The sequence below is a fragment of the Sceloporus occidentalis genome, unplaced genomic scaffold, assembly GCF_023333645.1.
Source record: "Sceloporus occidentalis isolate IW3139 unplaced genomic scaffold, rSceOcc1.0.p SCAF_1, whole genome shotgun sequence".
NCBI classification, from domain to species: Eukaryota; Metazoa; Chordata; class Lepidosauria; order Squamata; family Phrynosomatidae; genus Sceloporus; species Sceloporus occidentalis.
The window spans coordinates 3,977,155-4,002,594 of NW_028316981.1; the positions used below are offsets into that span (position 1 = coordinate 3,977,155).

At 42.9% G+C, this 25,440-nt stretch overlaps 2 protein-coding genes across 3 annotated transcripts in view; both read right to left on the reverse strand.

Moving 5' to 3' along the window:
- LOC149320418 (uncharacterized) overlaps nucleotides 1-24,108 on the reverse strand; it is a 63,634-nt gene extending 39,526 nt beyond the window's left edge. Inside the window, exons 1-5 of the mRNA XM_089499621.1 lie at nucleotides 23,986-24,108; nucleotides 22,986-23,533; nucleotides 20,887-21,007; nucleotides 8,708-8,811; nucleotides 5,035-5,185 (exon numbers count right to left, since the gene is read on the reverse strand). Coding sequence (XP_089355747.1) covers nucleotides 5,035-5,185; nucleotides 8,708-8,811; nucleotides 20,887-21,007; nucleotides 22,986-23,435 — 826 coding nt within the window. The 5' untranslated portion in view covers nucleotides 23,436-23,533; nucleotides 23,986-24,108. The remainder of the gene's footprint in view (nucleotides 1-5,034; nucleotides 5,186-8,707; nucleotides 8,812-20,886; nucleotides 21,008-22,985; nucleotides 23,534-23,985) is intronic.
- On the reverse strand, nucleotides 816-4,426 carry LOC149320419 (uncharacterized). 2 transcript variants are annotated; one of them, XM_089501478.1, is made up of 2 exons: nucleotides 4,333-4,426; nucleotides 816-2,535 (listed from the first exon to the last, which is right to left on the reverse strand). In XM_089501478.1, the coding sequence occupies exons 1-2, from the start codon at nucleotides 4,409-4,411 to the stop codon at nucleotides 1,145-1,147; spliced, it is 1,470 nt and encodes a 489-aa protein (XP_089357604.1). In that variant the 5' UTR covers nucleotides 4,412-4,426; the 3' UTR covers nucleotides 816-1,144. The 2 variants fall into 2 exon arrangements, with proteins under 2 accessions (XP_089357604.1, XP_089357611.1); XM_089501485.1 differs by lacking the exon at nucleotides 4,333-4,426 and adding an exon at nucleotides 3,849-4,234.
- Nucleotides 24,109-25,440: the final 1,332 nt, after the last annotated feature.

Genomic DNA, 25,440 nt, shown 5'->3' on the forward strand with positions numbered 1-25,440 from the left:
AGATAGAAGCCTAGGCGTACTCTCTCTCTCCATCCCTTGCCTCAGCAGCTGTCTGTTAGCTCTGGCTGCAAGGGAAGGCTGGGGGATAACAGAGAGAGGGGGAGAGAGAGAGGAGAATGTGCAGGGACTGGGAGCTGTTTAAAGATCCCTGGCTACAGAGGAAGGTGGGCACTTCTTTTGGGAACTTTATAAACAGCATTAACTTACTGCCCCATATATAAGTCTAGCCACAATTTTGGAGCCATTTTTGGGTGTAAATTTCTCAACTTACAGTCGAGTATATATGGTAAGCAGCTACACTTAGGGAGAAAAATGAAATGCAGATATAGAATGAGGGACACCTGGCTTGACACTAGTACATGTGAAAAGGATCTACCAGTCCTAGTAGGCCACAAGTTGAACATGAATCAGTGTGATGTAGCAGCTAAAAAGGCCAATGCGATTCTAGGCTGCATCAATAGAAGTATAATGTCTAGACAGAGGGAAGCAATAGTACCAATGTATTCTCTTTGGTCAGGCCCCACCTGGAATATTGTGTCCAGTTCTGGGCACAATTCAAAAAGGATGTTGACAAGCTAGAGTGTGTCTAAAGGAGGGCAACTAAAAGTGTGAAAGGGCTGGAAAACATATCCTATGAAGAATGACAGAAGGAGTAGGATATGTTTAGCTTGGAGAAGACAAGGTTAAGAGGTGATATGATAACTTGTTTAAATATGAGAATGTTTGTTATAGTTTGTATATATTATTGTATTCTTTTAACATTGTAAGCTGCTTTAATTGTTTTAACAAAAAGCAGGGTAGAAATAAGTTTTATTATTTATTTATTATGTTGAGAATAGACTAGGATACAGAGCAATGGATGCAAACTACAGGAAAAGAGATTCCACTTCAACATTAGGAAGAACTTCCTGACAGTAAGGGCTGTTTGACAATGGAACCCACTTCCTTGGATTGTGGCAGAGTCTCCTTCTTTGGAGGTTTTAAACAGAGGCTGGATGCTTCGATTTAGTATTCCTGCTTGGCAGGGGGTGGACCTGATGGCCCTTGAGGTCTTTTCCAATCCAATCATTCTATGATCCTGAATGATTCTTAGACTTTCAAGATGTGGCCTTTGAGCAAAACATTTTTCACATTGCTGGCATTTCTATGGTTTCTGTCCTGTGTGGACTTTCTGATGATGCACAAGGTCTGACTTGTGAGCAAAACCCTTCCCACACTGCTGATATGTGCATGATTTCTCTCCTGTGTGGAAACTTTGATGCTTCCCAAGGGAAGACTCCTCAACAAAACATTTCCCACAGTGCTGGCATTTGTATGGCTTCTCTCTTGTGTGGACTTTCTGATGACTCTCAAGTTGTGACTTGCGAACAAAACATTTTCCACACTGTTGGCATTTGTATGATTTGTCTCCTGTGTGGATTTTCCGATGCCTTTTAAAGTTTGACTTGTCAGCAAAACATTTCTCACATTCAAGGCATTTGTATGGTTTCTCTCTTGGGTGGACTTTCCGATGATGCACAAGTTCTGATTTGTGAACAAAACATTCCCCACACTGCTGGCATCTGTATGGCTCCTCTCCTGTGTGAACTTTCTGATGATGCACAAAGGAAAGCTTGTCTGAAAATTTTTTCCCACACTGCTGGCATCTGTATGGTTTGTCTCCCGTGTGAATTCTCTGATGCCTTGAAAAGTTTGACTTGTCAGCAAAAGATTTCTCACACTCCTGGCATTTGTAAGGTTTGTCTCCTGTGTGGAGACTCTGATGCTTCACAAGGGAAGACTTCTCAACAAAAGATTTCCCACACTGTTGGCATTTGTATGGCTTCTCTCCTGTGTGGACTTTCTGATGACTCTCAAGTTGTGACTTGCGAACAAAACATTTCCCACACTGTTGGCATTTGTATGGTTTGTCTTCTGTGTGGATTTTCTGATGCCTTGAAAAGTTTGACTTGTCAGCAAAACATTTTTCACACTCATGACATTTGTATGGTTTATCTCCTGTGTGAAGACGCTTATGCTTCACAAGCGAAGACTTCTCAACAAAACATTGCCCACAATGCTGGCACCCGTATGGCTCATCTCCTGTGTGGAATTTCTGATGATGCACAAAGGAAGGCTTATCAGAAAAACGTTTTCCACACTGCTGACATCTGTATGGTTTCTCTCCTGTGTGGACTCTCTGATGTCTTTTAAAGTTTGACTTGTCAGCAAAACATTTCTCACACTCCTGGCATTTGTATGGTTTTTCTCCTGTGTGAACTCTCTGATGAATTACAAGGTCTGACTTGTGAGCAAAACATTTATTACACTCCTGGCATTTGTATGGTTTCTCTCCTGTGTGGACTCCCTGATGCTTCACAAGGCTAGACTTGTGACCAAAACATTTACCACAGTGCTGGCATTTGTATGGTTTCTCTCCTGTATGGAGTCTCTCATGTGTTTGAAGGTGTGATTTATGAGCAAACAATTGCCCACACTTTTGACATTTGTATGGTTTTTGTCCTGTGTAGCTTCTCTGATGATTCACAAGGTCACCTATAAAGAAGGACAAGGACAGAGAAGACTGAATCCCTGAATGACATCTGGTGCCAACAAGAGAGAGAAGCAACCTCAAGTAGTAAAAGAAAAGTCAGAGAAAAAAGAGTTTCTGGGTCTGCTTTCCAGTGTTGACAACAAGCCTCGAAGATATTCAACAGAACGTTTTACTAAAATCCAAAATGCCTGGAATTCCCCAATATTTATTATTATTATTATTCAGTCAAAATCCCAGGAAAGAAATTAATTAAATTCCCCAGAAATTGGCAACTCTGTTGCTTTCCCTCCCTTCATAGATATTAGTCAGCATTGCTAAATTGAAATGCTTTATATGAATGAAAAAAAAAGAAAGACCTGAGGTGGTTCACACCAGTTCACTCAGAGCAATTGTTAAAATTTGTCAAGCTCACAGCTGCGTCACAATACAAGAGATATATATTCTGGCCCTATTCTGGACTTTCCCAGAGGTACCGTCCCATCAACACAGAGGGAGACTCTCTTTGCTATGTTCTCTCCTTACTTCCTCACTCTAACATGCCTGACCTTCCATTTCTCCTTCCACTCCTGTTCCCTTATCTGTTGGAGTTTCCCGGGGCTCTGTTCTGGGTCCCCTTCTGTTTTCTCTCTACACACTGTCCTTAGGTAAACTCATTAGCTCTTTTGGTTTTTCCTACCATCTGTATGCCAATGACACCCAGTTGTATCTTTCCACCCCTGACCTTTCTCCAAGGCTTGAACAGCAAGTTTCGTCTTGTCTCACAACTGTCTCACAGTGGATGCGCCATCGGCGTTTGAAGCTCAACATGTCCAAGACGGAGCTTCTTGTCTTTCCTCCTAAGCCCATCCTTCAACACTCCTTTTCTGTCTCTGTGGACAACATTTCTATTCAACCAGTCCAGCAAGCCCGCAGTCTTGGTTTTATCTTTGACTCTTCTCTGTCATGTATCCCTCAGATCCAGACCACAGCCAAGGCTTGTAGATTCTTTTTGTACAATATTGCTAAAATCCGACCATATCTCTCCGCCTCTACTGCCAAGATCCTGGTCCATGCCCTAGTGGTCTCATGACTGGATTACTGTAACATCCTCCTGGCTGGGCTTCCTCTTTCTCACCTCCGTCCTTTAATCTCTGTCCAGCATTCAGCTGCATGCATTATCACTTCCACCCACCGCTCTGACCACATCTCTCCTGTGTTGGCATCCCTTCACTGGCTCCCACTCCCTTTCCGCATTCAGTATAAGCTCCTGCTGTCGACATTTAAAGCCCTCCATGGACTGGCCCCTCCTTACTTATCAGACCTTCTTTCTCCTCACCTTCCCACTCAGGCCCTCCGTTCTGGTAGTCAAGGGCTGCTGTCCCAGCCCAGGATTTCCTCTGTCCCATCTCGGATTCGCCCCTTTTCACTCGCTGCCCCTCACTCCTGGAACCTTCTTCCCCCGCGAACAAGAGCCATCACTTCTTTAACCAGCTTCAAAACGGAGTTGAAGACCATCCTGTTCAGGGCAGCGTTCCCAGGCATTGCATAATTGTCACTTGCTATTTGATGTTCTTTTGTTGCCTGTTCTATTGAATCATTTCCTATATTGCTATGTATTTTATATGTATTATCCTACTAGAGAGGCCCTTCCCCACCACCACTCCCTTCTCCTTCTGTGTCGTGTCTTTTTAGATTGTAAGCCTGAGGGCAGGGAACCGTCCAATTAAAAAGATTGTATGTACAGCGCTGTGTAAATTTACAGCGCTTTATAAATAAAGGTTAATAATAATAATAATAATAATAATAACAACAATACTCACAGACTTTCCCTTCTGCCCTCCTGCACAGCTTCAGCATTTCACCTTCAGCATCACTTCTCTGCCATTCTGTTTTATTCATTCATTCATTCATTCATTCATTCATTCTCTCTTTCTCTCTCTGACACATACACACAGCATTTGATGTAGGAAACAGACAATAAATATACAAATAAATCAACAAGAAAGGCTCAGGAATGGGGCTGAAAGTTGGACCCCAATTCTGGTGAGGGTCAGGCTCGAGAGAGGAGCCTTTAAGGGGCCACACTGAAACCCCAGGAGATCTCAGAGGGCACCCTCCATTGTATCACCTGGGGAAAAAATGAAATAATGATTTGCTCCCCAATATCCCCCAACATCCCTTAGGGGAAGTGGGTGCAGTTTTGTCCCCATTGAGCCTTGTCTGAGCCAGTTTAAGGCCAAGGAAGCCCTTTTTCCCAAGAGGATATTGGAAGCCTGACCAAACCTTTCAAAGGCTGAAAGAAGAGTAAAAAAACTACCTCAGGAAGCTAGGTCTGGGGTGTGCTGAGGAGCATTTGGCGGCAAAAAGTAGTAGCTGCCATGGTTCCTTTCTACAAAATCGCAGGAGTGTCAGTTTAGGGAGGGGTATTTTGACTTCTTAACTGGACAGCTCCAGGGTCTCACAAAACTGAAAATCACAATATTCCTCAAGATGTTGCCATGACATGGGCTTAAGTTTCTTACCCAGGGAAGACACATTCTCATAGTTTTCCATCGTCACCTCCTTGTATAAAAATCTCTGGTTCTGATCCAACAGTTCCCATTCCTCCTCTGTGAAATATATATCGACATCCCAAAAGGTCATCTGCGATAGAAAATAGACCTCATCCATAGACTGAGGAAGCAAAAGGGAAGGAAAATACATGGAGCATCCCAAATAGTATTTGATCACTTCAGAATAGAGTGGGACATGTCTGAATATTCTCCTATTTGTAAAGGCTTTCACAACCGGCATCCATAGTTTTTTGTGTTTTTTGGGGGGAGGGGCTATGAGGCCATGTTCTAGAAGATCTCTAGGGGGGGGAAACTGTTCTAAGACACCCAGAGTCTGGAAAAACTACAGACCAGGAGAACATATCTACTCTGCTCACTAACCTTCCTACTAGGCTGCAGAGACAAAGATACCGTACCACGCATTCTCACAGCAAAAAGGACCTTAAAATCCTCACAGGCTAACCTTATCTACAACCAAATGGAACATGTTTATGGGAAAGAATACACACCACCCACAAAGAACTGGCTAACACAGAAAAGGAGCTTCTATCACTCCACCTCGGCATCAGTCAAAGGAAGAACACCCAAGACTGGGACAAAATTGACAGCCTCACCTACAGAAAAATGGAAAAAGATATGGCAGACCACAGTGAAAGACAGAAATAAAATTTCAACAAATGCCCCAAGCACCAGCTGAAACCCTCGCTGGACACATCAAGAACAGAGCAGCATCTTTCAAAAGAAGAAACATCCTTCTTGGCCAAAGGAGGCACCTTTGCAGTAAAGACCACCAGAATCCCAGTTGAAGACATCATTGCCCAGGTTGAATCCGCCCTTCCACCATTTCCCAAAGGAGGAAGCAGAAGAGATAATAGCAGAAACAGCAAGGATTCTGCACAAGGCAAAACCACCACCTAGCTACATAACCAAAAGAGAAGGAAAAGCCATCAAAGACCTCAATTCGGACCCAGAAATCATAATTCTGCCAGTAGACAAAGGCAATGTCACAGTAATCCTGGAAGCAGAACAATACAAACAAAAAATCAAGGAACTCCTGGATCCAGCAATACACAAAAAATAAAACAAAAGACCCGACCTACAAAATTACCAGGAAAACAAACACCTTGAGCAAAAACTCCTCCATTCAGCCAACCACATGCCAAACTTTATGCCAATCTGAGGCTTTTCCACCAGGAACGCATGGAGTTCCCAATATCCACAAAGATTCTAATCCACTCCAACCCATAGTGAATGCCATTGGATCCCCCACATATGACTTGGCCAAGTTTCAAGAGGTGATTAGATATCCCTGTTTAAATATTTGAAAGCATGTCACATCGAGGAGGGAACAAGCTTGTTTTCTGCTGCTCCAGAGAACAGGACCAGGAACAATGGATCCAAACTACAGGAAAGAGATTCCACCTCAAAATTAAGAGCAACTTCCTTACAGTAAGGGCTGTTCGACAATGGAACACACTTCCTCGGAGTGTAGTGGAGCCTCCTTCCTTGAGGGTCTTTAAACAGAGGCTGGATGGCCATCTGTCGGGTATGCTTTGATTGAGATTTCCTGCATGGCAGGGGGTTGGACTGGATGGCCCCAGGGACGTAGCCAAGGGGGGGGGGTTCTTGGGGTCCAACCCCCCCCCCTTCCATTAGAAAAATGAATGATGTGTGCTGCTGCGCCGCCACACTCAAGCCCTATTATAATGGTGGCACTGGCCTGTTACAGACAGCCAAAATAAAGCTGCTTCAAGTCACAGTGGAGGTATGTTGTTTCAATGATGCATGCGTCCTAAGAGTCCAGAAGTCGCACCAAAGCCACGCTCCAGCCCTAAGGACTGGAGCGTGGCTTTAGTGCGGCTTCTGGACTCTTAGGACGCATGCATCATTGAAACACCATACTTCCACTGTGACTCGAAGCAGCTTTATTTTGGCTGTCTGTAACAGGCCACTTAGTCTGGAACCCCCCCTTCCTAAAATCCTAGCTACGTCCCTGATGGCCCTTGTGGTCTCCTCCAACTCTATTATTCTATGATTCTACACACACGGACAGATGCCTACACAAGAACTCAAACCATCAACCAGGACCAAAAAAGGAAACACAATAAAAACATTGGTAGGTCAGGCAAAAAGGATGTCATCTTCTTGCAAGACGAATTGATGCTCGACAGGCTAAAGGTTATTCCAGCTCAGCCAGACCCAGAAGACAAACAGCCACTGAAAGGGATGGTATTTTTAGCATACATCAAAGGAGCTACAGACAGAATAGAGAAACTGGTGAGGAAACACAACCTCCAGACAATCTACAAACCGAACAATATCCAGCAAATGCTGCACTCACCAAAGGACAGGAGAGACCCTTTCACAGCCACAGGAGTTTACTGCATACCATGCAGTTGCCGACAAGTCTGCATAGGGACCACCAAATGTAGCATCCACATACGAATCAAGGAACACAAGAGAAATTGCAGACTGGGTCAGCCAGAAAAATCAGCAGTAGCAGAACACGTTATAAACCACCTTGGCATAAAATGATATTTGAAAATACTGAAATTCTGGATCATGCCAACAACTATCGTATCAGAATGCCCAGTGAAGCCATTGAAATCCATAAACACCTGGATACCTTCAACAGGAAAGAATAATCCCTTAAAGTAAACAAAGTTTGGCTACCAGTCTTGAAAAACACCAAAATCAAGGCCCAGCAAATGCAAATGAAAACCACTCAGGGTGAGGGGGGTTTCCCAGTAGACAATGGATCATCCCCATTCAACAACAGAATAACACACAGACCAACCTGTAAATCGCTTCCTCTCAACCAACAGTATATATACCCTACTCTCTTCCATGCCAGCATTCTCTGAAGATGCCAGAAACAGCTGCTTGCAAAATGTCAGGAATAAACTCTTCTAGAACACAGCCTCATAGCCTGAAAAACCTACAAAAACTATATTCCTTTATTTCTTTTCCTTAACTCCTTTTCTTTAACTTTTCCTTAACTTAAAGAATAGGGCATGAGGGGAAAGACAAAGTTACAATCTGGATTCCTGGTTATCTGGATTTCTCATGTAACGGGAGACTTTGTTTATCACATGGAAACTCTTCCATGTAAATGCTCCCAATCTGCAATATTAACTGACTTAAGACTAGGACAGCCTCACTCTATCAGCACACTTTTTTGGATTTCCAGTCTTTATTGTCAAGTTCTTTTATGACATAAGACAGAACATTACAAGATCCTCTTCCTATCCTTGAAAATAAAAACAGGAAAACCAAAAATTAAATAATTAGGAATTGTTGGCTATCATGAGGCTCAAATCCATCTGTCTGATTCACGTGCCTCTCTCCGACAAAATCGTAGACCAACCCTGTCTAAAAACCATGGGTTTAATGCTCATGCAGGAGTAGAACAAGCTCTCCTCGTGGATGCTGTGAGGGGCCACCATTGACAGTAACCCCAGTCTCACCACCCCTGGCTCTGATGGACTGAGGGGGAAGCAAGGACAAGGAGACAGAAAGCACTGATCAGCTGATTCACTGCAGGACAGAAGATGACCACCCATAGCATCTGACCACTCACAGCATCCCAGACTGACAAACTCCCAATGGCTCTATCATATAAAAGGAAGGGGTGAATGTTAACCTGTTCCAAAGTCATCTTTCCTGCAGTTTCTTCCATGGAGAAAGCTTTCAATGTTGGTTCTCCTCTCTCCCTACATTTGGAGACCATCTTGGACCAATGCACACCTGCAGAAAGTACAAATGGAGATGTCCTATATGTGTATAGCTTTATACTGTTTTCCATGGACCACCAGAAAGACAATTAAATGACTCAGAGCAAATCAAGCCTGAATTTACACTGGGACACAAAATAACTGAACTGAGGCTGTTACACGACCTTCCTTACATGCCCAAAGTTATCTTTTAACATCCTCCACATAAGGCCCCTCATCACTGACACCTACCCTGCTTCTATCCTTTTTACTTTCCTTAAGTATATAAGGGCTAGGGTTCCAAGTGTCATCAATTTATAATAATAATAATAATAATAATAATAATAATAATAAGTTTTATTTATATTTTCCCGCTTCTCCCAGTGGATCGAAGTGGGATTACAATCAAAATATATGGAGCAACAATACAATACAAATGCAGGTACAGATGCAAATACAATTACATATCAGTTCAGTATCTTAGGTAGTGTGCTTGTGTTTGTTTACAATGTCTAGAATTCACTCAGCCAGAGACCTCTGTTAGTCAAGTGTGGTTATATTAGCATACACTTACAGGCTTATCATAGTCCCTTCTGGACTACTAACCCCTATCCTGTATGAATGCCTCTCTGACTCCCAGTCAGATTCCTTATCTGATTCTCAAGGAAGAACCTCTCTGTCCCTCCTGCTTTTATAGATTCGAATTCCCTTCAGCCCCCACTCACAGTTTGCCTGAATTATGATTGGATGCCAGGAAGCCAAGCCTGCCACGTATAGAATCATAGAGTTGGAAGAGACTGCAAGGGCCATCCAGTCCAACCCTCTGCCATGCAGGAAATCCAAATCAAAGCATCCCCCACAGATGGCCATCCAGCCTCTGCTTAAAGACCTCCAAGGAAGGAGACTCCACTACACTCCGAGGGAGTTTGTTCCACTGTCGAACAGCCCTTTCTTGTCAGGAGGTTCCTCCTAATGTTGAGGTGGAATCTCTTTTCCTGCAGTTTGGATCCATTGTTCCTGGTCCTGTTCTCTGGAGCAGCAGAAAACAAGCTGTTCCCTCCTCGATGTGACACCCCTTCAAATATTTTAACAGGGCTACGTTACATACCTCCCCCATACAAATCATTGCTCTATGGAGGCCCTTTAAGGGGTCATTATAAAGGGCAATAAAATCCAGGCAGCTTGACCCAACAATTATATTCCTGTTAGTCTGACATCAATACCAGGAAAGATTCTACAACAGATTATTAAACAGAGTCTGTGAACATCTAGAAGGCAAGTCCATAATCACAAAAGGTCTTCATGGATTTCAGAGAAAGAAGTCATGCCAGACAAATCTGATATCTTTTTTTGATAAAATTCCCAGCTTGGTAGATGAAGGGAATGCTGTGGATATAGTATATCTTGATTTCAGTAAGGCCTTTGACAGGGTTCTCCATGACATTCTTTCAAACAAGCTTGTAAAATGTGGGCTAGACAACATAACTGTTACATAGATTTGTAATTGGTTGACTGGCCGAACCCAAAGGGTGCTCAACAATGGCATCTTTTCATCCTGGAAAGAAGTGACCAGTGAGGTCCCACAGGATTCTGTCCTGGGCCCATGCTATTCAACATCTTTATCAATGACTTGGATGATAGAACTGGAGGCATAGTTATCAAATTTGCAGATGACACCAAATTAGGAGTAGCAGCAAATACCCCGGGGGACAGGATCAAAATTCATGACCTGGATAGACTAGAAAGTTGGGTCAAAGATAACAATATGAAATTCACTATGGAGAAATGTAAAGTACTGCACATCTGCTGACCCTGAAGGAGCCGAAGGGACGCCTGCTGCAGCCAGAAAGCCAACATTCCACCTGAGGCTTTTCAGCCAAGGCAAGGCAAGGCAAGGCAAGGCAAGGCAAGGCAAGGCAAGGCAAGGCAAGGCAAGGCAAGGCAAGGCAAGGCAAGGCAAGGCAAGGCAGGGGGCGTGGCTTTGTGGGAGGACTTAAGCCTCCACCCCCTCCTAACATCTGCTGACCCTGAAGGAGCCGAAGGGACGCCTGCTGCAGCCCGAACATTGGCATCTCAACACCACTAGCTGCTCCTGGCCTGACTGTGAGGCAGACTAGTACTAGGCTTTTTGGGGAATATAGACTTGTTATTGGAGGGATTTGACATGATGCACTACATCTGGCCATTGGCTGATCTCTCTGGGGAGGAGGTTGATATTGATGTTAAAGGAGCAGCTATTCAAGTAGTGCGGGGCAATGGAAGATATGGCGTTAGCAGGGCAAGAGTCGTTACAGAGGAAGGCGTGATAGATGTGTGATACCTATTCCACCTTCCACTCGCCCTGCTATCCCAAAATATCTGGAGAGCCTGCACAACCAGCCGCTGAACCTCTCTCTGCTCTTATGTAATGCCAGGTCAGTGAAGAATAAGTCCCAAATCATCTACGACTTATTGACAGACCACAACACTGACCTGGCTTGTATCACGGAGACCTGGCTTGGAGCAGACAGCTCTGCAACCTGGGCTCAGGCCCTTCCAGCCGGGTACTCCGTCAATGAGCAGGTGAGGGGAAGCAGGCGGGGAGGGGGTGTGGCCATGGTCCACAGAAACAACCTTACCTTAATCAGGATACCTATCCGTGCATTAGACCACATTGAGTGCATTTACCTTAGCTTGAAGACCAGGGAGAGTCTGGGGATTCTGTTGGTTTACCGTCCACCCTGTAACCTAACGGACTCCCTAGCCGAGCTAACGCAACTAGTCTCAGAGCTGGTGTTGGAGTCGCCTAGGCTGCTGGTCCTGGGCGACCTCAACATCCCCCTCGAGACTGGGTTGATGGCGCAGCTCGGGAGTTCATGCTTTCCATGACAAACATGGGCCTCTCCCAGACAGTCTCCGAGCCTACACACTGCGCAGGTCATGCCCTTGATGTGGTCTTCTGCACGGAACAGGCATATCCGTGGGCGGAGATAATTAGTATCTCCGCTTTGTCATGGACGGGTCATTTCCTGGTTAAGGTTGGACTGAAGGCCACTATCCCTCTCTCCAGGGGTGGAGGACCGATTAGAATGGTCCACCCTCGAAGGCCGATGGAACCCGCCAGGTTCCAAGAAGCCCTAGAGGGTATTATGGTTGGCAGTGCTGGCGATTCTGTCGAAACTCTGGTTAACATGTGGAATAACAACTTTACCAGAGCGATTGACATTATCGCTCCCAAGCATCCTTTCCAACACGTTCAAAATCGTAATCCATGGTATACAGAAGATCTTAGACAAATGAAGTGGGCTGGACAATGACTAGCGCGCCAGTGGCAGAGAACTCAACTCATATACGATAAGACACTTCATTCGACCTTTCTTAGGTCCTATCAAGTGGCGAGAGAAGCAGCTAAGAAGTCCTTCAATTCTGCATCTATCGCGTCTGCAAAATCTCGTCCAGCTGAGCTGTTCAGGGTAGTGAGGAACTTAACCCAACTACCTCCTACCCAGAATCCATTATTAGATTCTTCGGAAGCCTGCTGTAACGCTTTTAATGATCATTTTGCAGATAAAATCTCTCAGATAAGAGCTGATTTGGATGCCAATTTGAGGACAGAGACAACTAGAGAGGCATCCAGTGCCTCCGCCATTACTGTTAGACTGGATCAATTTGAGTCGGTAAGTACTGAGGATGTGGACAAGCTTCTCTGTAGTTTGAAAAAGACGACTTGCCCTCTCGACCCTTGCCCAACTTGGCTGGCTATCCAGGGGGGAGAAAAAATCATGGAGATGCTGAAAAATATAATTAATGCATCCCTCAGGGAGGGCTCCCTGCCTCCCTGTCTCAAGGAGGCAGTAGTTAGACCACTCTTTAAAAAGCCCTCCCTGGACCTCCTGGATAGAAATAACTACAGACCAGTCTCACTACTACCATTTTTGAGCAAGGTGATCGAGAGAGCAGTCGCCAATCAACTACAAGCAGTCTTGGATGAAACGGATTTTCTGGATCCATTTCAAACCGGATTCAGGACGGGATACGGAGTTGAGACGCCATGGTCGCCTTAGTCGATGATCTCTGTCTGGGTATCGACAGGGGAAGTGTGACTCTGCTGGTGCTCTTGGACATCTCAGCGGCCTTCGATACCATTGACCACGGTATCCTTCTGGAACGCCTGAGAGAGTTGGGTATTGGAGGCACTGCATTGCAGTGGTTCCGATCCTATCTTTCGGGCAGGTTCCAGGTGGTGTTGCTTGGGGGCAGCTGTTCAGCCAAGAGGGAGCTCAAATCGGGGGTCCCTCTAGGTGCGATTCTGTCCCCAATGCTATTCAACATTTACATGAAGCCGCTGGGAGAGATCATCCGGAGACATGGGGCGGGGTGTTATCAGTATGCTGATGACACCCAAATATACTTCTCTATGTCTCGGGCTGAAGCAGTGACTAAGGATGGCATCTCTCCTCTGAATGCCTGTCTTGGGGCGGTAATGGACTGGATGAGGGAAAACCGACTCAAGCTGAATCTAGGTAAGACGGAGGTACTTGCTATAGGAACCCCGAATCCAGGAATGGAGTTGTGTCAGCCAGTTCTGGATGGGGTCACACTTCCCCTGAAGGATTCTGTTCGCAGCTTGGGGGTGCTTCTTGACTCGTCACTCCAACTGACAGCACAGGTGGATGCGACAGTCAAGAGTGCCTGCTATCAGCTCCGTCTGATACACCAACTGAGCCCCTTCCTGGAGCTGAGGAACCTGGAAACAGTAGTACATGCACTGGTAACCTCTCGATTGGACTTCTGCAATGCGCTCTACTTGGGGCTACCCTTGTGCCAAGTTCGGAAACTTCAGTTGGTACAAAATATGGCAGCCAGATTGATCACGGGAGCTTCTAGGAATGACCATATAACACCAGTCTTGAAGTCCCTGCACTGGCTGCCTATTAGTTTCCAGGCAAAGTACAAGGTGTTGGTGATTACCTTTAAAGCCCTACATGGCTTGGGCCCAGAGTACTTGAGGGAACGCCTTCTTCCCTATTGTCCGTCCCGCACACTAAGGTCCTCTGGAAGAAATCTACTACAGCCAAAAAAATCTAGGCTAACATCTGTCTCCCAGAGGGCCTTCTCTACTACTGCTCCTAAACTTTGGAATGACCTGCCGGAGGAGATCCGTCACATTTCCACTCTGGCAGCTTTTAAGAAAGCACTCAAGACGGATCTCTTCCGGCAGGCCTTTCCAACTTAGTTACCCGCCCCAGATATAGAGATAATTGTCCCCTCATCTGTCTATTTCCCCCACCAATGTTTCTGCCTATTTTTGTTTGTTCAATGTTTTTAATGTTTATAATGGTTTTAATGTTTTAATATTATTACTGTTTAATTCTGTTTTAGTACTGGGAATGGGGGGGGGGGGTAGGTCTAGTGTTTGATTTTTTAACTCTATTGCAATTTGTTGTATTTTATTGTTGTAACCCACCCGGATTCTTTGTGATTGGGCGGGCTAGAAATAAATCTATTATTATTATTATTATTATTATTATTATTATTATTACTACTACTACTACTACTACTACTTAGGGTGGAAAAAATGAAATGCACCAATATAGAATGGGGGACCCATGGCTTAAGAAGACTATATGTGAAAGGAATCTAGGAGTCCAAGTAAACTACAAGTTGAACATGAGGGAGCTGGGTATGTTTAGCCTAGAGAAGGTTAAGAGGTGACATGATAGCCCTGTTTAATATTTGAAGGGATATCATATTGAAGAGGGAGCAAGCTTGTTTTCTGCTGCTCCAGAGACTAGAACGCAGAACAATGGATGCAAACTGCAGGAAAAGAGATTCCAGCTCAACATTAGGAAGAACTTCTTTACAGTAAGGGCTGTTCAACAGTGGAACACACTCCCTTGCAGTGTAATGGAGTCTCCTTCCTTAGAGGTCTTTAAACAGTGGCTGGATGGCCATCTGTCGGGGATGCTTTGATTGTGATTTCCTGCATGGTAGGGGGTTGGACTGGATGGCCCTTGTGGTCTCTTCCAACTCTACGATTCTATGATTCTAGTCTATGATTCTATGGTTGGTCGTACACATCTGCAGCTTTGACTTTTGTAGATTTGATTATACGTTATATGCGGGCGCACCTTACTCCAAAATCAGGGAGCTGGGACTAAGCGTTTACTCCCCCCAAAAACAGTGGAGCACATGTCACTTTTAGTTTGATAGAACCCCAAAAAACTGAATTCCAAAATCAGGGAGGTGGGCCTAAATGTCACTTTTATTTTGATGAGAGGTGTACTTCTCATGGGTGTACTCTTGGGCAAAAAGAATTAGGTTTTTTTATTTGTGGTTTTTCTACATTTTTTGGGGTCCTTCACCCCTAACACCAGCGAAAGTGAAGGGATGATTCTACACCCATTCCCAGAATGTTAATCTATTTTTTTTACTTACCAGATTAATATATCTATACAATATATCATATTTCATACCAACACACTAAAAACATAAGAGTAGTTCTTTATCTATTTATATTACCATACTTACAGATAATCGTATCCTCAGCTTTCTTTTCATTTCTTCTTTCAACACTTTAATAATACTATATGTAAATAATCCATAACTTTCAACTAACTTTACACACTATGTAATATTGCATTACTTGCAAAAGACTATATAAGTTATTCATCGCCAACGCTTCTGTCCATGGTACATTTATCCTTTTAATTTTTTCCGGTGAATCCGCCCTAAACAATTGTAATAAGTAGTTATTAGGCACCCACTTCTCATCTAACTAAAAGTGACAGGTGCCCCACCCCCGTTTTAGGGGATACACTCTTGGTCCTCCCTCCCTGATTTGGGGGTTCCAGCTTTTGGAGTTCAGTTTTTTGGGGTTCTAATTTTTTGGAATTACACTTTTGGAGGTTCTTCTTTTTGAGGTTATGCCTTTTGGAGTTCTCTAGATTCTAGGGTTCCCTAGGAACCTCTCATGAATCTATGGGATCCATCCTGAAACCCAAGACAGTGGCTATCTTTGTTGCACAAAATGTGATTTTGGGGTATGTGTTATTCCTCTCAATCCTCATCTTGGGACTCCAAAACAATAATGTGTGCTCTGTATGTTTTCAAAATGCTTGCACAGATCCAGAGGTGATGGAGACATGCTCCTCCTGAAGGAAGGTAATGTGCGGAGTGTAGAGAAGGGTCATATTCTATCTTAAAATGAACACTTTTTCCCCCCTGTAAAAAGCAAACAAGAATTGCTGTGGAAATGGAACATGCTCCTATCTCCCTACCACTCATAAGTCAGGCTGGAGGGTGAAGAAACACAGGCCGATCAGCGGTGTTCAAGCTGCACCATTGTGCCCACCTTCCCAAAGAATAGAAAGCAGTTTGCCTTTTTATTTCCTCTTCAAAGATGTGAAAAACATACAAGATCATGTTGTGAAAAAAAAAGTCTTTTAGATTCTTCTCAAAGATACATCTTGAGTGAAGATGTCCTCTTGGCCTATCCACATGGAAGCCTAATCCTACCAGTCAAGGGTTATGGATCATGTACAGAAAAGGCATCCAGCCTACTACAAAATACCTCCTTGAGCAGAATGAAATAGCTCCTATTTCAACATTAGTTTCTGTAAAATCCTTCTTCCCCCATATAAAACCAGAATTTCCTTTCGATGGCTTTAACATATTAGTGTGCATAATAATTATTTCCTTTCACTGCTCTGAGAATGAGGACTTTGTCATCCACTTCATAAATTCTCTCTCTTATGCCCTCTGTCACCTTTGCTTTTTGTATTAGTTCTGGAAGTTCTACTCCAAAACATAAGAAATAACCCAAAGATTAAGGGAATAAAAATTAAAGGAACTGAACATAGAACGAGGGCATTTGGAGACGATCTGATGACCCTATCAATGACTCTCAAGAAGGAATTTAAGGATTTTGAATTAATTTCAGGATTGAAAATAAATAAAGACAAAACAGCAATAATAACTAAAAATATGACTTCATCTGAAACAAAAGAGTTGGAATCAATCACAGGATTTAAGTAAAAAAGCTAAATATTTAGGAATCTGGGTTTCAAATAAAAATTCTGATCTATTTATGACAAACTGTGGCAAAGTGTTAAAAAGACTTGGAAATTGGAAAAATTTGAATCTTTCGCTTATGGGAAGAATTGCTGTGATAAAAATGAACATACTACCGAAATTTCTTTTTTTATTTCAATCAATCCCAATTATTAAAAATGAAATGCCATTTAAAGAATGGCAAAAGGGAATCTCGAAATTCCTTTGGAAGGGGAGAAAAGCGAGGATAAAAATGAAGTATCTCCAGGATACAAAAGAGGGGGGGGGGGGGCTTGCCATGCCAAACCTCAGATTATATTTTGAAGCAACTTGTTTATCATGGATAAAAGATTGGATTTCTTTAAAAGATGAAGATTTGTTGAATTTATTTAGGGTTTGGAAAAAATATAAAAAACGAATATGTACTAAAATCCCCCTTTGGGCATCTACCCATGAGGCTTTCTTTAAGTATAACCCCCAAAAAAGAGACAAATTGGATCTCATATAAGGAATTAATTCAGACAGATAGAACTGGTGACGGTATAAAGACATGAGAGAATCTCCTTGACCAAGGATATGACATTTCATGAGTTTTTATAGGCAATTAAGAGAACGCTTCTTATGGACAAAAAAACAATATGATATTGACAAAGCAGATCCAGATTTAGAACAGGAATTAATATCGAATAGAGATACTTTATTAGCAAAGCTCTATCAATGTATTCTTAAATACTACATGGAAGAGGAAGTTGTTAAAGAAAATATGATTAGATGGTCCCAAAACTTTGGTTTTACTATTGAGTTAGATCAGTGGGAATATACTTGGAAAAAGAGATTGACATATACTAAAAGCCAAAACATCAAAGAAAATTATTATAAGATTTTTTTTCTGTTGGTATTTAACACCTGAATAAATTAGCAAAATGTATAATAATTGTAGTAATTTATGTTGGAAATATGAGAAGGAGCAAGGTTCAGTTTATCATATGTGGTGGACTTGTGGAAAAGCAACACAATTTTGGAAGTTGAGTTGTTTTTTTAATTAAGAAAATTGTTACCATAACAATTCTCACCTGAAGTTTTTTTGCTTAATATAATTGAACAAGATATGGAAAAAAAGTATGGTAAAATATTATTTTATATGTTGTCAGCTGCAAGAATAGTGTATGCTCAAAAATAGAAAACAAAGGAAATACCCTCAAAGGAGGATTGGATGTTTAACATACCGGACATGATGGAAATGGACAAACTCTCAAGAGGAATCAGAAATAAACCGTCATAGAAGTGTTGCAGGGGAAATGCTGTCTTGGGAACAGAACTAGCTTAAGTTGAACTCTTCAGTTTGGTTTATAGTAATACAATAGTTGAAAAATAGAATGGTGTCTAAATAAAAAATCCACTCATTCTTAACCTTAATTTAGTCAGAGCAGCTTCGTATTGATTAACATACAATCTAAATGAAGATTGTAAGGTAGAATAAGAGCTTGTAAGGGCAAGTATAAGTAGAACTACAAATATATTATTTTTACTATTCTTTAACAGATAATCTAAAAATGAATGAATTTAGAACAAAAGCTAGACTGGTAGAAAGGAAGTAATGAATGAGGAATGTATGTACAATATATGTTGGTTAGGGTATTTTCTGTTTGTGTTGACTGTATTGTTGTGTAATGTAATATTTGTTTTGTAATTGTTGATTTTTATATGCTTATAAAACTTAATAAAAATTATAGATAAATAAAAACAAATTCTCTCCCTTGTTTTCTGATAGTAGATCTTTTGCTTGCTCTGTGCTTTTTTTCAATTTTTCTCCAGCTACACTTAATGCCAATCTCAACGATGTTAGTGAATCTTCCACATAGATGACAATACCTTCAGGATCATGTTCAGACTCTTACTCTCTTGCAAGAGTCTGAACATGATCCTGAAGGTATCATGTTCAGACTTGAACAGAAGGTATCATGTTCAGATTCTAGATCTAAGGGTCCTCAAACCCTTCTACTATACAGCAATTCAAAATTACTAAATCCAGGGCTCTCTTGGGGTACATCTCCCCGCCAAAGTAATATTTATTATTTCTAACATCCACATACCTTCTTATAACACCACATAAACATTCTATAAAAAACATATATTCCTGAAAACCAATGCAAAATGACTTCCTTTTCTTGTCTTTCTGTTTTTTTATAATCATAAATCTCTCTCTCTCTCTCTCTCTCTCTCTCATTTTTCCTTTCCATTCTCATATGATTCCACTTCCAAAAAAATGTCTTATTTACTTTTTGGGCTACGTGGCCATGTTCTAAAAGAGTTTCTTCCTGATGTTTTGCCAGCATCTGTGGCTGGCATCCTCACAAAAAAACTATGGATGCCGGCCATGAAAGCCTTCGACTTCACCTTAATGCTGTTTAAATGATGCATGCATCCTAAGAGCAAGGAAGCCACGCCAAAGCGACGATCCAGTCCTAAGGACTGGAGCTCAGCTTTGATGCAGCTTCTGAACTCTTAGGATGCATGCATCATTTAAACAGCATACCTCCAAAGTGGCCTGAAGCAGCTTTATTTTGGCCTGTCTGTATGGGGCCATATTTAATGAAAATAATTCTGAGTTTAATGGAAATTTTATATTCATAATTTCTAAAATAACCTTCTAAATAGATATCCAAAACGTTTTTTGCTTTAGGGCGCAACCACCACATAATCTCTCCACACTGTAAACATGTCAATCACTTCCTCCTAACCACAGGTCACACAAGTATATATACCCCACACAATTCCATGCCACCAGCCTCTGAAGATGCCAGCCACAGATGCAAGCAAAACGTCAGGAATAAATTCTTTCAGAACATGGCCACATAGCCTGGAAAACCCACAGAAAATCATATTTGGGTCCTATTTTTATTCCCTTTTGGAAAATGAGGACAACATTTGCCTTCCTCCAGTCTATGGGGATTTCTCATGTTCTATGAGAATTCGCAAACATTATTGTCAGTGGTTCTGAAATTACTTTGGTTGGTTCTTTTAATATCCTTGGATGTAGCTCATCTGGCCCTGGAGACTTGAATTCATTTAGAATAGCGACATATTCTTGTACTACTTGTCTACCTATTCTGTGCTGCATTTCCCCCATCACACCACCTGATCATTGCTCCTCACTCAGGCTGTGCACTATTTTCCTGTTTAAAGAAAACTGAGGCAAAGAAGGTCTTGAGTATTTCTGCCTTTTCTCTATCCCCAGGTTGGTAGTACGTGGCCATCTTCTCCTTGCAGCGATCCTATCATTTCCTTGTTCTTTCTTTTGCTATAACTAAAAAGAGCCCTTTTTATTGTTTTTAATCTGTCTGGCAAACCTAAATTCATTCTGTGCTTTAGCTTTTCTTACCTTCTCCCTACATATGCTGGCTATATGCTTGAAGTCCTCTTTGGTGTTTTCCCCGTTTTTTCTTTTCTTCAACATTGTTTTTTAACGCTTAGCTGAGTTTAAAGTTCTTTAGTTAACCATTCTAGTATATTTAGACACTGGCCATTTTCCCTTCTTATTGGAATAGTTTTCGTTTGTATCTATAGTATCTCACTTTAAAGAAACTCCCATTCATCCAGAACTCCCTTCTCTTTCAATATCCTTGTCACTGAATTACAGTCAGTAATTCCTTAAGTTTACAGGAAATTGCTTTCTTAAAAGTATAGATTGAATATCTTGTTACCCAAAATGCTGTGGTTCCTAGTAATGGCACAGCCATGTACACATGCTACTTGGGGACAACAGGAATCAAGGTCTGTGGATTTTGGTATCCATGGGAGGCTCCAGAATGGATCTCCTGCAGAGATACTGAGGTCCCACTTTAATATATATGTGTGTGTGTGTGTGTGTGTGTATGAACACAAAGTGGCCAATATCTACCATCATGGGTGGAGGGCACAATCTATGCATGTGAAGAATGTACTATACAAGAATGTGCAACACAACCCTCAACAAATCTTGCCAAGAAAACTCCAGGGTCACCATAAGTCAGAAACAATTTGAAAGCACAAAACAAAGAAACACACAGGATTCTGGACAGTGAGTGTTCATTTGTACCTTGCAAGAGGGCGCTTCCATCACACTCCGGCTTGATTGGCCTCCACTGTGGTCTCTGCCTGGGATCCAACAGCGCCTTCTCAGCCACAGGGAATTCAGAGTGAACTTCTACCATGGGATTCTTGATGTGAAACAGCAGTCAGGATTCAAGACATGGAATTTGAAGAAGGATAATAAAATGGCAAAAGCCTTTGGAGAAAGGGATTTGGCCTGTGTGGAATGAGACATCCACCCACAACCAAGCCAGGAATGTCAGCACTTCATAAACCCAAATTGAAAAATTGGCATAAAAAAGGAGAGCTCAAAAAGGTGGGATATAATATAATATAGTATATACTATATATAGTACAATAACACTTATGTTTATACTTGGTATATGTTTATTGTATATGGTGAAACACAAACAATTCCGTGGAGCCCACAGCAAGAACATCTGAATTTCTGGAAAATCCTGCTTTGACTTATAATGGAAGTCTTTTATATACTTATGTTACCCCAATATTTGGTCCCCTTGATCTCTTCCATGCTTGACACAACATTAATCAAGAAACACTGGGTTTGGTGACTTGGATCTGACCCCAATGTAGAAACTATGGCCTGTTACAGACAGCCAAAATAAAGCTGCTTCGAGTCACAGTGGAGGTATGGCGTTTCAATGATACATGCAACCTAAGAGTCCAGAAGTCGCACCAAAGCCATGCTCCAGCCCTAAGGATTGGAGTGTGGCTTTGGTGTGGCTTCTGGACTCTTAGGACGCATGCATCATTGAAACACCATACCTCCACTGTGACTCGAAGCAGCTTTATTTTGGTTGTCTGTAACAGGCCTAAGACTCTGAGTTGGCTGGCAAATCTTAGACTGACAAGAATTAAAGCTAGCAAAAGGGAGAAGGGCACGAACCTTGATTAACAAAGGTCCAAAACAGACTGCAGAAATAAGCCAGTTTGAGACTGCTTTAACAGCTCTGGCCCAATGCTAGGGAATTCTGGGAACTATAGTTTTGTGAGGCATTTATTAGCCTTCTCTGTCAGACAGCTCTGATGGCACAACAAATTACAATTCCCAGGATTCTCTAGCACTGAGCCAGGGCAGTTAAAGTGGTCTCAAACTGGATTATTTCTGTAGTGTGTTTGGGACCAAAGTCCGCAGGATAATCCTATTTTGTATGCAGAGACAGACAGTGGATTTGACTAGGCAAAGTGATGGCCTGCAATCAGCCAGAAGACAGAGAAGGCCTAATCACTTTGTCCCTAAGAATCCACATGAATCGCCTACCCATTTGCGCTATTCTTTCCAATCTGGGAAACCATTTACCAGCATTTGGGTTTCTGCCCCAAAACAGTATAAATATCAGCCCTGACTGACTGTTCAGTCCAGATGCAGGCAGACATTCTGTTGGTTTGCTCAGCTCAGCACATACCGAGGGGACTATTGAGTCCTCTCTCTCCATTCTGGACCTTTAGCAATTGGAATCAAGACCCAGGACCTGAGGAGCAAAGCCTCTCTCCTATTCCCACTCCCACCTTTGTTTCCTAATTCTTGTGTGTGGGGGTGGTTGCTTGTGTGTATGTGTGTGTGAGCATTTTTATTATTCTCCTTTAATAACACCTATTTGAGATATTTCTGGAGTTCTGAGATTGGTATAGTTGGGCTGACTCCCCAAGGCCACTGTTACCCGGCTAAACCAGATTGCTCCTTTGAGCTAAGTACCAAATTCCCCTAAAAGCATAGCAAGTGTGGGTGTCCTCCCTGGTTCCCAGCAACTGAGGTAACACATACATACATATATATGTCTGCATGCATTTAAGGAGGAACTGTAACAAATATGAGAAAAATGAAAATGTTTTGCTACTGTATAGATGTACCTACCTATACACCTGCACTACTCTGCTGTTGGGAATTCGTTATGTTTGCTTTGGAATGAAAATAACATGGTGGCTGTGATTCTGCTCCATAACAAGGTGGATCTTCCCTATACTGGTTCTTAGCAAAACCAAATCAGGGGGCACCGCACTTCAGCAGAACCTCTTCAGGTGGCCTTTGTCCCTTGAAGTAACCAGAAGCTTAAAAAAGGCAACCTAGAGCCAGACCCTGCTCACCTTTGCTCCATGAGGAAGCACTCTCACCTGGTTCTCTTTCTGCTTCTTCTCTGCCTCTGCCTCTGCCTGACTAAGAAGGAAACCCTCTGCCAGGGCCACCGCCTGGGAACAGGTCTTTGCCCCACATTCCTTGACCCAGTTCTTCATATCTGGGGGCAAGATGGTCAGGAACTGCTCCAAGATCACCAGGTCCAGGATCTCATTTTTGGTGTGTAGCTCTGGCTTCAGCCATTGGCGGCAGAGATGGTGGAGTTGGCTGCAAACTTCCCGGGGCCCATCGCCTTCTTCATAGGAGAACTGGCTGAAGCGCTGGTGCTGCATGTCTGAACTGGCCAGGCCCTCACCCAGGGACCTCTGGACCGTCCTCTCCCAAAATCCCCCAGTATCCTCTGCAATGAGGCCATCAGGGCCTCTTCCTCCTTCAGGACCAAGTGAGTCTGGGTCATCCATCTGTGTTTTATTACAGCAACGAAGCCACAAACAGGATTGAACTTATTTCTCCATCTATCTCAGGCAAAGATGTCTCAAAGATGCTCCACTCAAACACCCTGTAAAGCCAATACATTGTTGCATTACTATAGATGATATCAGATATTTACAGATCGCCATCAATGGGAAGCACTTTGGGAAAGGAAGGGAAAATAATAATTACTGATAAATTAACAGCATTATACCTTTGTGGGATTATGAATGGTATATGATGAAAAGAAGACAGTAAGAAGAATGACGAGAGTAATAATCATTTTATGTGGGGTCCCCCCCCCCAAAATACCAGTTTAGTTAATATTAAAGGGTTTGATATATGCATAAGGGTAAGATCAGGTAGTAAAGAATGGATAATTAATGTGATTAATTACATATTGTAGGTGAAAGATACTTTTAAATACTATTCTATGTAGGCTATAATATGATTTTAGAAATAAAATTTAAGAGAGAGATTGGTTAGAACTCCTCCTCTCCCCCCAAAAGCCCCACTTGGGGCCCCCTCCCCTCAATGCACCTTACGCCCTCCTCCTCCTCTTCCTCCTCCTTCTCTCTCCTGCTCCACTTTCTGGGCCTCTCCTTCCTTCCTCCTTTTCCTCCCATGAGATCTTTCTCAAAACATCTCCTGCCTCTCTAGGAATCACAGCCTATGCTCTCTCTCCCCTTGGAGGACTCTCTAGGAATCTGAGCCTCTGCTCACTGTCCACCTTGGAGGACTCTCTCAGCCTCTGCTTTCTTCTAGACTAGCGGACTCTCTAGGAATCACAGCCTCTGCTCTATGTCCACCTTGGAGGACTCTCTGAGCCTCTGCTCTCCTCTGAAGACTCTCTAGGAATCTGAGCCCTCTGTTCTCTCTCCCCCTTGGAGGACTCTCTAGGTATCTGCTCTCTTCTTCTAGAGGACTCTCTAGGAATCTGCTCTCTTCCTCTAGAGCAGTGGTCCCCAAACTGTGTTCTTTAAGGGATTTTGGACTTCTGCTCCCAGAATCTTTGGCCTGTTACAGACAGCCAAAATAAAGCTGCTTCGAGTCACAGTGGAGGTATGGTATTTCAATGATACATGCGTCCTGAGAGTCCAGAAGCCGCACCAAAGCCACACTCCAGGCTGGAGCGTGGCTTTGGTGCGACTTCTGGACTCAGGACGCATGCATCATTGAAACACCATACCTCCACTGTGACTCGAAGCAGCTTTATTTTGGCTGTCTGTAACAGGCCTTAGACTATTGGCCAAGATGGCTGAGGCTTCTGGGAAATGGAGGGTCCTCTTTTCTGCATATCTCTTGTTTGGGGACTAGGAAGGCTCTTCGGGGATGTGAAGTGGGAATGGAGAGACCCCAAATTCCCAATCAGAGAAGAAGCTGTCCTGAGGGAGAGGGTTATCCCCCCCCTTCTCTCCTTCCCCCAAAAGCCACTCCATGAGGCAGGTTTGGGGCTTCCAAGGGAGCAATAAGGGCCTGGCGTCCCTTGGGGGACATAGAATCATAGTTAGACAAGACGCCCAAGAGGCCATCCAGTCCAACCCATTCTGTCATGCAGGAACTCTCAATCAAAACAGCCGCAACAGATGGCCTTAAAACCATGCCCTATGAGGAACGCCTTAGGTAGCTGGGGATGTTTAGCCTGGGGAAGAGAAGGTTAAGAGGTGATATGATAGCCCTGTTTAAATATTCGAAGGGGTGTCATATTGAGGAGGGAGCAAGCTTGTTTTCTGCTGCTCCAGAGAATAGGACCAGGAACAATCGATGCAAGCTCCAGGAAAAAAGATTCCAGCTAAACATTAGGAGGAACTTCCTGGTGGTAAAAGTTGTTCAACAGTGGAAGATGCTTCCTTGGAGTCTGGTGGAGTCTCTCTCCTTGGAGGTCTTTAAACAGAGGCTGGATGGCGATCTGTCACAGAGAGTGCTTTGATTGTGAGTTCCTGCATGGCAGAATGGGGTTGGACTGGATGGCCCTTGTTGTCTCTTCCAGCTCTG